Raw genomic sequence first — 18,070 nt, 5'->3', positions numbered from 1 at the left:
ATAAAAAAAATAAATCTAGCGATCATAAATTATTTATTTAATTAATTAAAAATTATTTACAAATTGACAAACTATAATTGAAATATTAAGGCCTATATTAAGCCAGCTATTATCCAAAATTTTCAAAGTGATGGATAAAATAGGGCAATTTACGGCCTTTATTAACTTGATCGCAAGCGGACATCACGCTTTTGGTCAATGGACGTGGCCCGCAGCTAAATACCCCAATTTTGCTGACATAACTGTGTTTCTTCTGGACGAATTTAAGGAATGACGTCATGTCAGGCCGCCCAAAATGATTTATCGCTTTCAGTCCGGTGAAAATACTCTTCTTTGACAGCCTTTGAAAGTGATTCTCGCATATGTACTACAGAAAAAAAGAGAAAATTCATGTTTATTAATGAGACTTTTACTTTACATTAAGTATTATTATTATATATTACTAGCAACCGTGCAGTAACTATGTGACTGACGTGAGTTGTGAACTATAAATAAATAAAATTTTGCTTTATTAAATAATGATTTTTTTTAAACTGCACTGTACTTTTTTAAATATTGACGCTTTTAAAGATATAAGCTCATCCCGATGCTACACTCATCAAGAGCTTTCATTTGAGTACCCACATGCATTTTTGATATATTTTTGATATATATATATATATATATATGAAAAATTGATGTGGGTACTCAAATGAAAGGTCTTGATGAATGTAATGTCAGGGTGAGCTTATATCTTTAAAAATGTCAATAGTTCACAAGATATTTGGTAAATTGCACTGTACTTTCTTAAATATTAATATTTTTAAAGATATAAGCTCATCTTGATGTTATACTCATCAAGAGCTTTCATTTGAGTACCCACATGCATTTTTGATATATTTTTCATATATACATACATATATTATATATAATATATATAAATATATAAAAAATTGATGTGAGTACTCAAATGAAAGATCTCGATGAGTGTAACATCGGGATGAGCTAATATCTTTAAAAATGTCATTAATTAAGAAATCATATTGTACTTTGTAAAATTTCGACATTTTTAAAGATATTAGCTCATCCCGATGTTACTTTCATCAAGAGCTTTCATTTGAGTACCCACATGCATTTTTGATATATTTATCATATATACATATATATAATATATATAAATATATGAAAAATTGATGTGGGTATTCAAATTAAAGGTCCCGATGAGTGTAACATCGGGATGAGCTTATATCTTCAAAAATGTCAATATTTCACAAGATACAATGTCATTTCTTAATTATTGACATTTTTTAAGATATAAGCTCATTTTGGTGTTACACTCATCGAGACCTTTCATTCAAGTACCCACATAGCATTTTTTATATATTTTATATATATATTGTATTTGTGAAATATATAAATATATAAAATATATGAAAAATTGATGTGGGTACTCAAATAAAAGGTCTTGATAAGTGTAACATCGGGATGAGCTTATATCTTTAAAAATGTCAATAGCAAGATCATTTCAACAGAATTTTGCTTATTCTCTTAATAATATAAATTATAATTAGCATCAATATGACAATCCATATAAAACTGTAACTTTTACTTACAAGCATCGTCGTGCGTAGATCAAATTTATGAAAGAACTGGGTTATGAAAATATGAATCTCCAAAACGTCTGTTACATCTTTACGCTCTACGTCTCTCAGTACGTCGATAAACCACTCGAAGTGTTTGTGGGAGGGACAAATCCAGAGGAAATAAACCTTAAATATAAATAAGAAGATATATTAATTTAAATTATAAAAAAAAACAATATCCAGAAGTTATTTTTAAATTCTTTTTTTTTAATCAAGATAGTGCAAGTCGAATTGCTTATTTTATTATTCCGATGAAGGATAACACGAGAAAGTCCATTAATCATAAAAAATTTATGGCGTAATATATTTACAAAAAATGCTGTTCGCCCACATCTGACATGGATAAGTAGATTTCTGGACTATTGAAAATATAAAAGTTATTTGATGAGAAAAGCCAAAAATTAATTTATTTTTAATTTTTTGAACTACGAAATAAATTTAAAAAAATATCAAAAAAAATTATGAGCAACCTTTCAAAATTTTAATTTTGAACTCAAATTTTCAGAAACTTATTTTTTTTTAGTCTATAAAATTATACCGTAACGAGAAAAAAAATTAAAAAAAAAAAACGTTCGATTTTTGAAATTTTAAAAAATCTGGAGTGACCTCTTAAAAATTTTTTTTTGAGCTGTCTTTTCGAGAGGGATCTTAAAAGATCAAAAACTAACAATTTTTCACTCGAGACTAAAAAAAAAAATAGTCGGTTTTTTTGGGCCACCCTAACATAATAATAAATATATACGTGACTGAATAAAGTAGCCAGTACTTGTCTCGGATAGCTTAACTGGTAGAGCCCTTGGCGCGTAACCGAGAGATCTGGGTTCGATTCCCAGTCTGGGCTGTCTGATTATTTTTTCAATTACGGAAAAATTCCCACTGAGTAGGTCCCCCCTTTCCCCTATCCGTTCTTTCCCAACTCCCTTAAAATTTGCTTTAATATGGCGCCACCATAATATACATACATAAATACATATATAAACTTTTGAGCCAATGCCATTTTTCGACATTACTCGATGAAATAAAACATATTATGATAAAATTTTCCTAAAATTACAACATGAGACCGGCTACAATAGTTATATTTCTATAGAAATCTACCTAAAAATATTTTTAAAAATTTACACTTATAATTTTTTAAAATTTCTACAAAAGGAATTTTTTTGGTAAATTTTTTTTAAGTATAATATAATTGTTATAAAAATTTAAAAAATTGGTAGATATCTCTTGAATTCAGTTTTATAGAAATAAAGTGATACTTATTACCTTTTTACAAGCGACACCGGAATATCTGTTGGTAGAGGTACCGAAAACGAGGTCATTAAGCATAGAAGCGTAAGGCGTAACACCAATTCCGCCGCCTACCATAACTGCGACTTCAAATTTGTACCAGTCTTGATTGCCTCCGCCAAAGGGGCCTTCGATCCTTATCTTCGGATGCTGGTCTTCCGGATTGTAGTTACACGGGTCGAAATAGTTTCTAAGCTTCCATGTCCATGGACCCTGGGCCTTGATATGGCATGAGAGAAAGTTCTCATGTGGTGCAGAGGTCAATGTAAACGAGTGAAACTCGTTAGACCTGAAGACCGAGCACGCTAGACGTACCCACTGGCCAGATAGGTACTTTAAATTTGGCGGACGGTAGAATTTTATTTTTATCACGTCGGAGGGCAGCAATTCTGTCTCAATAATGTCTAGTGCCATGTATTTGGTGCGCAGACTGACCATCTGGAATAATTTTTACAGTAAATTCAATTTATAATTAAAGGTAAAAGCGCCAATTATTAATAGGGGTCTAAATATTGACACTCTAATTTATTTTCAAATATATTTAATCATATGTAATAAGAATAACTATCATATAAATTTTTATTAAATTCTAATTAATTAAAAAATTAAAAAAAAATTACTGTCAGTTCAAAATATTAAATATTAATTATTAAAAAAAAATAAAGTTACCACCAGTTCATCAAACCAGCTTACGAAAGTTTATTTTCTTAACAACTTTGATTAGAAAAGCATTTTTTTTAAATGCCGAGTTTATATTAATTTCTATCCTTTTTTTTTTAATTAACAATATAGGAAGAATTTATAAAATTGAATAATCGAAATTAATTGTATGCTTTATAATATTTAAATAATGGGTGTCAATAACTAGTTGATAATTTTTAAGTTGAATCTCATATTGACAGTCATTCGACAGTGCTATCACGCCTTTTTTTGACGTTAACTTCAAAAATTAACTGTAAGAGTTTGAACTCTTCTGATTCAATAAATTATTTTTAAATAAATTTTTATATTTTTAAAAGTAATAACTCATTTATGGAAATTATTATTAATAAACTTTAATAAAATTGATTACTTAATAAGGTCAAAGCCCCAATTATTGACAGGGATTTTAATATTGACACCCTAAATTATTTTTATATATATTCAATCATCTGTAATAAGAATAGCTACCATATAAATTTTTATTAAATTCTAATTAATTAAAAAATTGAAAAAAATTACTGTCAGTTCAAAATATTAAATATTAATTATTAAAAAAAAATAAAGTTACCACCAGTTCATCAAACCAGCTTACGAACGTTTATTTTCTTAACAACTTTGATTAGAAAAGCATTTTTTTTAAATGCCGAGTTTAAATTCATTTCTATCCTTTTTTTTTTAATTAACAATATAGGAAGAATTTATAAAATTGAATAATCGAAATTAATTGTATGCTTTATAATATTTAAATAATGGGTGTCAATAACTAGTTGATAATTTTTAAGTTGAAGCTCATATTGACAGCCATTCGACAGCGCTATCACGCCTTTTTTTGACTTTAATCTACAAAATTAACTGTAAGAGTTTGAACTCTTCTGATTAAATAAATTATTTTAAAATAAATTTTTATATTTTTGAAAGTAATTAATCATTTATGGAAATTATTATTAATAAACTTTAATAAAATTGATTACTTAATAATAAGTTTGGATAAATAAGAAAAAGCAGATGATTCTAAGCATGCTTAGTATAGGTGTCAATAATTGGGGTGAAGGTATGTCAATAATTAGATCAATCAGTTTTTTAACCTGCCAATAATTGGTGTATCTGGATAATCTATTTAAGTATTTAAAATTAATTAGTAAATAAGGTAAAAGCCCCAATTATTGACAGGGGTCTAAATATTGACACACTGAATTATTTTTAAATATATTTAATCATCTGTAATAATAATAACTATCATATAAATTTTAATTAAATTCTAATTAATTAAAAAATTGAAAAAAATTACTCAGTTCAAAATATTAAATATTAATTATTAAAAAAAAATAAAAGCACCAGTTCATCAAACCAGCTTACGAACGTTTATTTTCTTAACAACTTTGATTAGAAAAGCATTTTTTTTAAATGCCGAGTTTAAATTAATTTCTTCATCTAATAATATGATCTTTTTTTTTTAATTAACAATATATGAAAAATTTATAAAATTGAATAATCGAAATAAATTGTATGCTTTATAATATTTAAATAATGGGTGTCAATAACTAGTTAAAATTAATTAGTAAATATCAGTGATTATGATTTTAAAAAAAGAAATTGATTAGTAAAAACATTACTTGAGACATTACCACAAACAAAATTCAACGATATTGATATTTTATTGCTTAAAAAAAATCAAATCATAACTTTGTCTCTTAGAGTGTCAATAATTGGGGCTTTTACCTTATTTATAATTTAAAAAAAAAATAGTTACTTTGTCCAGAGAGTAAATAATTGCTGGGCCAACAAAGAAAATCCAGAATCTTGGAGCGCCTGTCAGCCTTGCTAATCCGTGAATCAGGCACAGCGCGTATAATAAAATATAGAGGCTGTGGGTCGACCAAAAAAATTTATAAGCCTTTTGTCTGATTGTCGGATGAGCAAACACGAAGATTATCGTCATTACAACGACCAGCAGGATGCCAGTGACACCTAAATTTAAAAAGCCCACAATTAGTCATCGAGAGATAGGAGTTGATGGATATTTTATCTTTACAATAGTAATTGTTTGTAATACTAATGGAATAAGATTTTTAAGCTGGCATTGACTTGTATAGAATTAACTATCAGTAGCTCGGTAATTATTCAAGCAAAAAAAATTTTTTTTTGCTTAATTATATACTAATTTGACACTGAGAAAAAAAAATTACGGTCAGACAAGAATTCTTCACTCAAGAATTTTTTTAAAATTGAGCTAACAGTAAATTTTTTTAATTTTTATAAAAAATCAATTTTAATAAAAAAAATGCTTTTAAAATTTTCTTTTTAATTTTCACACGTGAAATTTTTTAATTAAATTTTTTCAATAATAATTTAATTGCTATAAAATTTTCTAATGTTTGTGTAATAAATTTTAGTGTCAAGAAAAAATTCTCAAAAGAAGATTTCTTCATTCAAGAATTTTTCTAAATTTAATATATTAATTTTTTGACACAAATATACATTAATTATTTTAAAGAAAAATACTAATAGCTTCATTTGAATAAAATACAAATTATTTTAATCAATTTGAATAATTTTTAAAACGGTAATATGTATTTTATAATACTGCATCTAACAGTAAATTTTTTTAATTAAAAAAAATTTATTTTTATAAAAAAAAATGCTTTTAAAATTTTCTTTTTAATTTTCACATGTGAAATTTTTTAATTAAATTTTTTTAATAATAATCTAATTGCTATAAAAATTTCTAATGTCTATCATAAATTTCAGTGTCAGTAAAAAATTCTCAAAAGAAGATTTCTTCACTCAAGAATTTTTCTAAATTTAATATATTAATTTTTTGACACAAATATATATAATATCTATTTTAATTATTTTAAGCAAAAATATTAATAACTTCATTTGAATGAAATAAAAATTATTTTAATCAATTCAAATAATTTGTTAGACATTATGATACTGCAACTAACAGTAAATTTTTTTAATTTTTATAAAAAAAATGAATTTTAATAAAAAAAAAAAATGCTTCTAAATTTTTTTTTTCAATTTTTACATATGAAATTTTTTAATTAAATTTTTTTAAATAATAATCTCATTGCTATAAAAATTTCTAATGTTTGTCAGTGTCAATATCATAAAAATTATTTTAATCAATTTGAATAATTTTTCAGACAAAAAAAAAGTTTGAAATTTTTTAAATTTTTATAAAAAATCAATTTTAATAAAAAATTCTTAAAAATTTTTTTTTTAATTTTCACGTGAAATTTTCTAATAATAATTCAATTGCTATAAAAATGTCTAATGTCTCATAAATTTAAGTGTCAATAAAAAATTTCTTTTTCTCAGTGCAAACATAATAGATTAAATTATAATACCGGTAATTGTCTGGAAGAGCCAGAAGGAAATAGTGGGCCGAGCGTCACTCGGAAAGTTCATCTCACTCGTCAAACAACGAAGATGAGAAGTAGGCTGGGTAGACACGTGGTAGAAGTTGACTATGTGTCCCACAGTATGTAGCACGGAGAAAAAGAGTGCCGTGCAGGCAGCAATTTTGTGGAACTGGATATGAGAGTCTAACGGTATGTATTGTTGGATCGAGAATTCTTTGAGCTTCGTTAGAAGATTTCGTGACATCGTTAGCAGAAGAAGGCTGTAGCAAAACGACAGGGCGGCTGCTGAGCCCCGGGTTATTGCTATACCCACGCCCATAATGTGTCTGAGGTCCGTGTGCTCGGTCATAAACGAGTAATCTGAGCAAGTTTAATATCAACATATTTTATTACTATTTATTATTATTATTATTAGCGTACTATTGGTATCACATGTGCCTAGAGTTGTTGAGGAGCTATTTAAAGATACTTACGTATAAATCTCTCGACGAAGAGCCCGATAGTAATGACGTAAAAGATAAACAAGTAGAAAATATTTTGACGATTCTCTTCGAGGAAAGTGGAGACCCCGTCCCACTGCTTTCTTATCCAGCATTTAGAGGCCTCCGAAGGCAGCTGCTCGATGTGGAAACTTGTCATACGTGCGACATTTGTTGAGGTGTCTAGAAAATTTTGTTTAGCTCCCTTGCAATCTAATCCGATTGCTACGAAATCAACCTTGTACTCGTTCATCATCAATTTGAAGTCGTTGTAGTTCAGGCTCTCCTTGCTTTCCAGTCCAGCATCCTACGACACTCGATATGTATTTCATCGTCAACATTTATATTGTTTTAATAAACTGTATTTGATTTTTAATTGGTAATTTTTTCAACCCATGTTAATTTTTTTTTTATCAAAATGATCAATTTTTTTTTTTAATTCTTCGTTTCTTTTTATTACACGCTTTATATTAGCTTCACTTGTATGTCAGTTTGTTTGTTTGTCAGTTTGTCAGTATGTCAGTAACTCTCCGTGGGTAATCTGCGCGCCTGCGGCCTTCCTTGGTTCTGGTAGCCGTTTCTCAGGCTCCCTCTCCGAAATCGAACTCTGATTCCCCGTATTTATAATATTTATAAATAATTATTTTTTATTAGCTTCACTTGTATGTCAGTATGTCAGTATGTAACTCTCCGTGGGTAATTTGCGCGCCTGAATATTTTTGATAATCAACAAATAATAGTTTAAAAACTAAAAATCACGCTTTTATAAATAAACCAAACTAAAAAGTAAAAAATAAATAATAGTTTAAAAAAACTAAAAACACGCTTTTTATAGAAAACCAAACTAAAAAATAGAAAATAAATTTAAATTAAGAATAGTGTTAAAAATTTCAATAAATATAAATTAATAATAGTGTAAATAAAAAATGTATTTTATTTTAAAAAGCGTGGGGTGCTTTTTTAAGATATTATCAAAATGATAATCACTCTACTCATATCTGTCAATAAAATATTTATAACTATTGACACCATGCACCTCACGCTTTTTTTAAAATAAAATACATTTTTTTTATTTACACTATTATTAATTTATATTTATTGAAATTTTTAACACTATTCTTAATTTAAATTTATTTTATATTTTTTAGTTTGGTTTTCTATAAAAAGCGTGTTTTTAGTTTTTTTAAACTATTATTTATATTGTTTTGATAAACTGTATTTGATTTTTAATTGGTAATTTTTTCAACCCATGTAAATTTTTTTTTCTTTTTTTTTTTTTTTTTTTTTTTTTTTTGAACAAATTGATCAAATTTTTTTTTTAATTGTTCGTTTCTTTTTATATTGTTTTGATAAACTGTATTTGATTTTTAATTGGTAATTTTTTCAACCCATGTTAATTTTTTTTTTTATCAAATTGATCAATTTTTTTTTAATTGTTCGTTTTTTTTTACTAATATTTGAATTTTCATTTTTTTCAACAAAATTTCTATTTGATTTTATTGTTTTTTTTTAAATACATAAAAAAATGTACAATTAAAAAAAAAATTGATTATCACATTTTGAACAAATTTATAAATTTTTTAGAAAATTGTGATATTCAACTTTATTTTTTTTAATTGTTTGTTTTTTTATGTACTTAAAAAAAATGTATCAAAAATATAAAAAAAATGATAAAATAGAAATTTTATCTAAAAACATGAGAGCCAAAATTTTTTTTCCAACTTTTAAAAGGAAAACAAGCAATTGAAATTTTTGTTTTTTTCTTTCACATTTTTTGTCATAAATAAAATTTCATGTCTAATTTTTTTTTAGAATTTAATTAATTAAAATATACTTGACTGAAATAAAGAAAGAAGGAATTTAATTTTCTAGAGTATTTTGATAAAAATTAAAATAAATCAATTACTTGAAACATTCCGTCAATCAATTCAGTGACATGATCATCAGACAAACTAGTAGTCCGTGCAATTTCAACTAATGATCTCAACATTTCAGACAACTCTTCTTTGTCAATCACTCCGTCACTGTCTTTGTCACACATTTCAAAAATAATCCGCAGTTTATCTTCGGTTTTGCCACGTGAAAACAGGAGTACAGTATCCAGAAATTCCTAATAATAAAACAAAAAAATCATAATAAAATTAATTAAAGAAAAGGAACTAAATATTGACCAATATATTTATAATTTTTAAATAAAATTTTGCTTCAAAATTTTTAAACAAAAGTTAGCTTTTGAAATTTAAAAAGAAAATTTGTCTTCAAAATTTTAAAGTAAAAATTGACTGGGCTCGAAATATTGATCAAGAAGCATAAAAAATTTATCTAAAATAATCTAGTAATTTAATTCTATACTCAATAGGTATTTATCAACTTTTAATTATACTTTAAATAAAAATTTAAGCATGCAGATAAATATAGTTATTGTAATAAAAAAAAATAAGCTTGTGTACTAATGTCAGAAAGTTAAGAAAATTAATCAGAATTTGACCTCGCCGGGTTTGGTAAATACATTTGCGATCAATTTATATAAAATTATATACTTCATCATCAATAAATAAGTATTTGTCAAAACAATTAAATATCGAAGAATAATTATCAAAATTTTTGTGAGAAAAAGCATGTTAATAATTGAAATAATACTCTGGTGAACAATTGCTGTTGCAAATTATCCAATGTAGCTAATATTAGTATGGCTCCGGCCATTGATTTAAATATAAGTACTGAAGATAATATTGTATGAGAATACAGAACAACTAACAACAATACTTCAATTATTAACATTTTAATAAATAGATTAGCTATAGCTTCTATAGCATTATAATGTCCAAACTATTACAGATTTTAAATAAAAGTTATTTATAAGTCTAGTAAGCATGATACTACTGGTCAGTATTTGGCACCTAGGCGGTCAATATTTAGTAAGTGTATGTTCAATATTCGGAGCAACCGACTGTAACGTTAATTATTACAATTCAATGTTTACTAGCAAGAGTGCAGTCACTATGGGACTGCCGTGACTTGTGAACTATAAATAAATAAAATTTTACTTTATTTAATAATAACTTTTGTTAAATTGCACTGTACTTTCTTAAATATTGACGTTTTTAAAGATATAAGCTCATCCCGATGTTACATTCATCAAGAGCTTTCATTTGAATACGCACATGCATTTTTGATATATATTTCATATATATACATATATAGAATATATATAAATATATGAAAAATTGATGTGGGTACTCAAATGAAAGGTCTCGATGAGTCTAATGTGGGGGTGAGCTTATATCTTTAAAAATTAAAAATGTCAATCGTTTACAAGATATTTGTTAAATTGCACTGTACTTCCTTAAATATTGACGTTTTTAAAGATATAAGCTCATCTCGATGTTACACTCATCAAGAGCTTTCATTTGAGTACCCACATGCATTTTTGATATATATTTCATATATATACATATATGGAATATATATAAATATATGAAAAATTGATGTGGGTACTCAAATGAAAGGTCTTGATGAGTCTAATATCGGGGTGACCTTATATCTTTAAAAATGGCAATCGTTTACAAGATATTTGTTAAATTGCACTGTACTTCCTTAAATATTGACGTTTTTAAAGATATAAGCTCATCCCGATGTTACACTCATCAAGAGCTTTCATTTGAGTACCCACATGCATTTTTGATATATATTTCATATATATACATATATGGAATATATATAAATATATGAAAAATTGATGTGGGTACTCAAATGAAAGGTCTTGATGAGTCTAATATCGGGGTGAGCTTATATCTTTAAAAATGGCAATCGTTTACAAGATATTTGTTAAATTGCACTGTACTTCCTTAAATATTGACGTTTTTAAAGATATAAGCTCATCCCGATGTTACACTCATCAAGAGCTTTCATTTGAGTACCCACATGTATTTTTGATATATTTTTCATATATACATATATATAATATATATAAATATATGAAAAATTGATGTGGGTACTCAAATGAAAGGTCTCGATGAGCGTAATGTCAGGGTGAGCTTATATCTTTAAAAATGTCAATAGTTCTCAGGACACAAGCTTATTTCTTAATTATGTAACTAGAAATAGTGCATTTTTAAATGCAGCCTAAATACTTATCATAAATTGACTATTAGAGTTATATGAAACCTTGAAAAGGTACAAATTAAAGTCAAGACCTTTGCAATGACACTAAATTTCACTAAAAAAAAACGATTTTATCCGACTATCTTGAAGAAAAAATTTTACTTATTCTCTTAAAAACATACATTATTATGTATTTTCTATACAAAAGTATTATAGTTTGTAAATTAAAACTATAAAAAAGCATCACTCGTTTTAGCTGAAACTCTTCCAATAAATTTACAACAAATAAATTTTTAAGATTAAAAACAGGGCAAAGTCTTGATGTCTAAACCTCTTTAAATATTTACCTCGCTTTCACATCAATCTGTTAATAAAGAAGTAAATATAAATATAAAATACCTGAAAAGAAATCCGTCCGTCTTTATCTTTGTCGACGATGTTAAACATTTTTTTAACAAACACCGCATCGGGTCGCATTCCAAGAGCGCTTGCAAATTCGCTTTTCGACAACGAAGTTCTCATAACAGTGACAACTTCACCGTCATCAGTATCCTGGCTCCTACGACGGCGCTTTTCTCCAGGCCTCAATCCGAAAGTAAGAGCATAAGCTTCCCGGAAAAACTGCTCGAGTTTTTTCTGGCGTCGCTCCTTGGTCTCGGCCTTGGCGAGCATTATGTCGCGGTTGGTGTGGACAATAGTGAGATGTTTCTTATGGATACCAAGTAGCGCTTCAAGTTTAGATATAAACTTTCCACGATCGTTGTGAGAATCTAGTTCAAGGACAAGGTCGTAGTCTCGCGGAATACGCAACAGTACCAAAGCCTTTCCGTTACCGCTCTCACATTCCTAGATGTGACGAAAACTACTCATGAGTCAGCATTTAATATTTTACTTATTACTCTTAAAAATATTTTAATTCATTCATTTAAGGCAGTTTGGTAGCCGAATGACTTAAACTTGACCCAAAATTTTTTTATATTTATTCGAAAGATTATGATTAAGGAGATCCAAGTACCATCCTAGTGTAAAGAATGTCTATAAAAAAATAATACGCAGCAATACTTTTGTTATGCATCTTAAAATTAATTAATAAAAGTTTTGAGGAAATTTCCGAAAAATTTACTCATTAAATAATTATTAACATTTAAGGTAAAGTATATGTCCCAGATTTTACTTTTTGTATTTGAGTATTTTAGTTTATTTTTATTAATTACTTAAAAATTAATAGAAACAATTATTGTTATTAGTGTGGCGATTATTATTTAATTATTGTATTTATTTAGTTAATAATATTATATTATTCTTACCGAAGGTATGATTAAATTAAGAAATTAAGCGTGTGAGAAATTATTATGAAGCCGAGCGAATTAATCGAGCAAAAGAAATTAATTGTAAAAGAAATTAAAAGACTGGGAAAATTATTCCGAGTTCCGAACAAGATTTAGTATGGGAAAGCGATGAATGGATATAAAATGAAAGAAATGACGATTATTATTTTGGAAGAAATAATTTAGGTAAGCGAAGATTTTATAAGTCCCGAGGAGAATTTATAAGTCCCGAGGACAATTTTTGGGAGCGAGGAGGATACTCTCCACTTGCTCTCAGGGTAGAGTTTAGGACCCCACAGGGATGACGGCTAGTCGCCCTGAGGGGGGAGGGGGTTTTATTGGGAGACTAGTTAGTATTTTGTAGACCGCGTTTTTAGGTAGATTTCATAGAAATCAATCTTTTGCATTGGTCCTCATGTTGGAATTTACTCGGAATTTTGTCGTAATATCTTTTAACTAGTCGAGTAAAGCTCAAAAATAACGTTAGTTAAAAAATTTATATATGTATATATATATATATATATATATATATATATATATATATATATATATATATATATATATATATATACTAGCTGCTGCCACCTGCCTGCCTGCTTCGCGTGGCGTACAATATACGTGTATTTGTATATCTATATTCACAAATATAGGTATACAAATACATAGAGTGATCATATAATGGTACATGATCATCTATTAGGGCTTTTACCTTATATAAAAATTTTTAATTTTTTATATTTAATGCCTTCTTATTATCCTTTAGGAATTGAATTTTATAATTTTTAATTAACGCCCACGCAAGGATTTGTGAGGGTGGTATTTCATAAAATTCATTCTTTACAGCTCAAAACTCCAAAAATCAATCTGGCCAAGTTTCAATCCTTTAGCTGCTATAGATTAAAAGGTACAATTTCTTTTAATTTTACGCCCACGCACGGACATGTGGGGGTAGAATTTAATAAAATTTATTCTTAACAGCTCAAAAACGCCAAAAAGCATTCTGGCCATGTTTCAAAGTATTAATAGCTATAGATTGAAATTTACGAATTTTTACGAGTTTTTGATTTATAATTGAAAATTTGCTTTGTCATTCATAAAAAATGTAATTAAAACATTAAATACAAATATTTATCATTTTTAAATGAACATATTAAATATTCACGGTATTATTTTTAATATTATTCAACAATATGTTATAAATCTTTGAATATTTCAATAAAATGATGAAAATTTTTAGTGTGCCTATTACATTTTATTAGTTCAACAACTGCTCCCAGAGTGTTCAACTACTACTTCTTTCCTAGTTTATTTTAAAAACGTCAAAATATAAATAGTCAATTATCTGCGTTATTTTGCGCTTCAATCAATTCAAAATTGTTTATATTTTCATGAAAATCACTAATTTGAACTAATAATTACATCTTTATATATTAAAAGTAGGGTCAAATATGTTTTACTTTGAAGCCTGTTCGACTACTGGGTACTTTACCTTAATTGACTAATAAAAAATAAAGCACTCTGAATTACCGGTATACACTTGACAACACCGCAAGAGTTCCCTTACCTTAAAATTTATTTATGTTTACTGTCTAACTAAAATAACTAAGATCTTCTAGCATTTAAAAAGCCGTGGTTACTTATGCGCCGGGTAACTGCGCAAGCGGTGTTGCCAAGTCAAATACAAGACTTTAAAGAACCCAAGTTCCGAGTGATTTTTCATAAAAAATATAAAATATCTCCGTAATACGTTCGGAAAGCTACTTTTTTTATTCCCTAGCGGTATCGACGACTCAGAGTAAACTCGGAGTTTACGCGGAGTTACTATGGAGTATACTCCCTCTTGGAGTTTAATCGGGGTATAAGCCGAGTTTACGCGGAGTTTTAGAGGTGTATGCAAGGAGTATTGTGTGCAGTTACGACACGGAGTCACAAAAGTGTATTATTGGAGTTTTCGAGAAGTTTTTGATGAGTTTTTTCGGAGTCGCTATGGAGTTTTCCTCACGTTTTTGTCGAATATTTTCGGAGTTACAGTGGAGTTTTTTTGGCGTTTTCGTCGAGTTTTTGTTGAGTATTTTCGGAGTTGCTAGGGAGTTTTTGTCGAGTTTTTTTCAATGTTTTGCGGAGCTTTATAAGAGTTTCGCTGGTGTTTTTTCGGAGTTTTGGTAGTGTTATTGTGGAGTTTACTCGCAATTAATAATACTTCACGGCATGAAAATTAATTTTAATTTCACAAAGATGACTATAAATAAATCATTTTTCAATTACGGTGTACTTTTTATTAATTAATTTATTTATTTACAAGTTGAAATATATTTATCTACATAGAATATGTTATTTAATAAATGTATTATGAAGTTTATAAGTAAAATATATGATATATAAAAAAAATGACATCATAATGAAATTGTCAAAAGTTTACAGTTGTTACACTGAATCAATATTATCATAACTAAAATTAGAATATTATCAATACATAAAGCGATTCAAAACTTTTTCGGTTTCCGTAAGATAGACAGTGTTGTTTATTACTTGGTGGGTCTTATTATGTGACTAAATAGTTAATACTGATAATGTCTAAGATAGCTTGACCGATTGAGCCCTTGGCTAGAAATCAAATAGTCTGGGTTCGAGTCCCGGTCTGTACGAATTATTTTTTTCGGTTTTTCATTCATTATCCATCAAAAACTCCGATGAAACTCGCAAAATACTCTTGGAAAGCTCCACAATAGCTCGGTAAAGACGCTGACTAAACTCGACAGAAAACCCGTAAAAACACTGATAAAACTCGGGGAAAACTTCATGAGAACACCAGCAAAATTCCAACCAAACTCCGTAACGATCTCGATTAAACACCTATTAACCACTATCGTCTTTATGTGTCACAACTGCACACAATACTCCGAGTTTACTCCCCATATGCGCTGACTATACTCCGTCGTTATGCTGAGTTTCGGACGAGTTTCTACAGAGTTTTATCGGTGGCACCGAAACCGCTAGGGTTGTTTTAATCGAAAGCTTATTATTTTTTCAATCAAATTCAATGAAAATAAAATTTTTTTAAAATCGTTAATTGCATTAAATTATTAACCAAATACACGACTGGTGGAATCTCCATTTACCTCCATGTAAAAATTACAATTTTCGAAACTAATTATTTAATTTAATATCCCGGAAAGCTACTATTTTTTTATTTTTTTATTAATTATTAAGCCGCGTGGATTGAATTTACAAATTATCAGGAAGTTTTAAAAATTTGACTACTTTGCGTGGATCTCCTTACATTTAAACTATTATCATCTCCATATTTAAATATTACACTATAAAAATTTATTTAACTACCTGAGACTCCTCAACGGCGACAACATTGACCGCGCTGAAATCAAACGTCCGAAGATTGTCGCCTTTGCGGTCCTCAATGTACAGCGCAGCTTCAGGACCGAATTTAACTTTTACAAGCCGCTTGTGATTCGCATGCAGCCATTCTCTGACAATCATCTTGTCGATCCGTCCGTTTCCATTTAGGGATGCAACAATACACCCTGTGCGACCACTGCGTCGCTTGATCGACTCCTGGACGATCTTCAGTCTTCTCCGTCGCCGATTCTGGAGTTTTACCACGCCGTACCCGGCTCCGGCGCAGAGAATCGGGATGAATGCTATGAACACGCAGACGTAGATGTACACCAACTCGCTTCCTATGAAGTAATCGTATCTTTGAAGCGGGGCACAAGAGTCCAGCATCGAGCCCTTTAATTGCTCCGGTTGAGGGCAAGGATCTTCCTCCGTCCAAACAAACACGTTCCGCTGGATTGCTGAAGGGTCTATTGTTGTTGTGTTTGCTATCACGTCCCAGAGAGTTACTCGACGGATTTCTTCAATTTCATTTTTTGTGAATACTCTAATTGAAAAAAAAAATATTGGTAAATATTAATTCAATTTTATAAAATATTTTAAATAATAATAAATATTTTTGAAAAAATATTTATTATTATTTTTTATTTTTTCTAAGAAAAAAAATTTTAAACTTGTTCAGAGAAAAAAAAATTTACATTAATTAATAATTCATCATTGAGCAAAGAAGTGTGACAGAAGGAAAAAAAAATTAGGAAAACGGTTGACCCTGAAGGCCATCCCTGCAACTTCCCGCTAATTCCATACTTAGGCGCTTAAAATTGCACCAATGATGTTTTTGAGCTCTTCGAGCTTAAAAATACAATTTATGGGTTATTTTGAGCTTTCCGAGCTCAAAGAGATTGCTTTCCTATGCTTTTGAGCTCTTCGAGCTCAAAAGTCTGATAGAGATTTGATAAGACACTATTTTTTGAATTTTTAAACCGCAATAACTTTTGAATGAATAAACCGATTTTCACGCGGTTGGCAGCATTCGACGCAGTTTTTCAAGCCTCACAAAGAATCTTAAATTTTGAATTGATCGCGCGAGGAATTTCGGAGTTATTCCGAAAAAACACTTTTTTCGGTTTTCTTTCGTTCACGATATCTCTCGAACGAATCAACCGATTTTGACCGGACGGGTGGCGATCGACGTGGTTTTTCGAGGTTAAGAGCTGATTAGTTTTTGGAATTGAACCATAAAGCCGTTTAAAAGTTATTCCAAAAAAACCACATTTGAAAAAAATTTTTTTTTCAGTTTTTTGAAGATTTCTCAAAATCTATTGATCTGAATCGGGCCAAATAGTTTTCAAAATCTAAGTTTGGTCAAGCCCTTTCGAATGGCACCAACCACGATGAAATCGGTCAAGCCGTTCAAAAGTTATAAGCGGTTCACATACTTTCACACACACACACACACACACACACACACACACACACACACACACACACACACACACACACACACACACACACACACACACACACACACACACATACACATACACACACACACACACACACACCGTGACAACCTCACGGGGATAGTCAGGGAAGCTTCCTGTGACCTTCAAACGTCGAGATCTGATGAAAACTCGATTTTTGCAAAACGGGGTGAAAACAATAACTTCCCGATTTTTGAAAATCTTCGATTTTCTTAGCGGGAAGTTCAATATTTAAAAATTAATGAGAGAAAAAAAAAACTAGGTAGGAGAAAAAAATATACAAAAGAATTTTTTATGCATGCGCCACTTGCTTGACGGTTACCGTCAAGTAAAAGCGCCAGTCGC

At 28.8% G+C, this 18,070-nt stretch overlaps 1 protein-coding gene across 1 annotated transcript in view; it reads right to left on the bottom strand.

Annotated features, from left to right (window-relative positions):
* Positions 1–41: 41 nt before the first annotated feature.
* Positions 42–18,070, bottom strand: part of LOC123265286 (dual oxidase) — a 32,742-nt gene continuing 14,713 nt past the window's right edge. The window contains exons 9-17 of the mRNA XM_044728972.1: positions 16,230–16,788; positions 11,962–12,408; positions 9,365–9,568; positions 7,453–7,765; positions 6,965–7,339; positions 5,362–5,579; positions 2,886–3,347; positions 1,593–1,748; positions 42–367 (exon numbers count right to left, since the gene is read on the bottom strand). Of these exons, the coding sequence (XP_044584907.1) occupies positions 110–367; positions 1,593–1,748; positions 2,886–3,347; positions 5,362–5,579; positions 6,965–7,339; positions 7,453–7,765; positions 9,365–9,568; positions 11,962–12,408; positions 16,230–16,788 (2,992 nt within the window). The 3' untranslated portion in view covers positions 42–109. The remainder of the gene's footprint in view (positions 368–1,592; positions 1,749–2,885; positions 3,348–5,361; positions 5,580–6,964; positions 7,340–7,452; positions 7,766–9,364; positions 9,569–11,961; positions 12,409–16,229; positions 16,789–18,070) is intronic.

This window comes from Cotesia glomerata, linkage group LG5 (assembly GCF_020080835.1).
Source record: "Cotesia glomerata isolate CgM1 linkage group LG5, MPM_Cglom_v2.3, whole genome shotgun sequence".
NCBI classification, from domain to species: Eukaryota; Metazoa; Arthropoda; class Insecta; order Hymenoptera; family Braconidae; genus Cotesia; species Cotesia glomerata.
The sequence above is the reverse complement of the archived record's forward strand: the minus strand, read 5'-3'. Positions and strand labels throughout refer to the sequence as shown.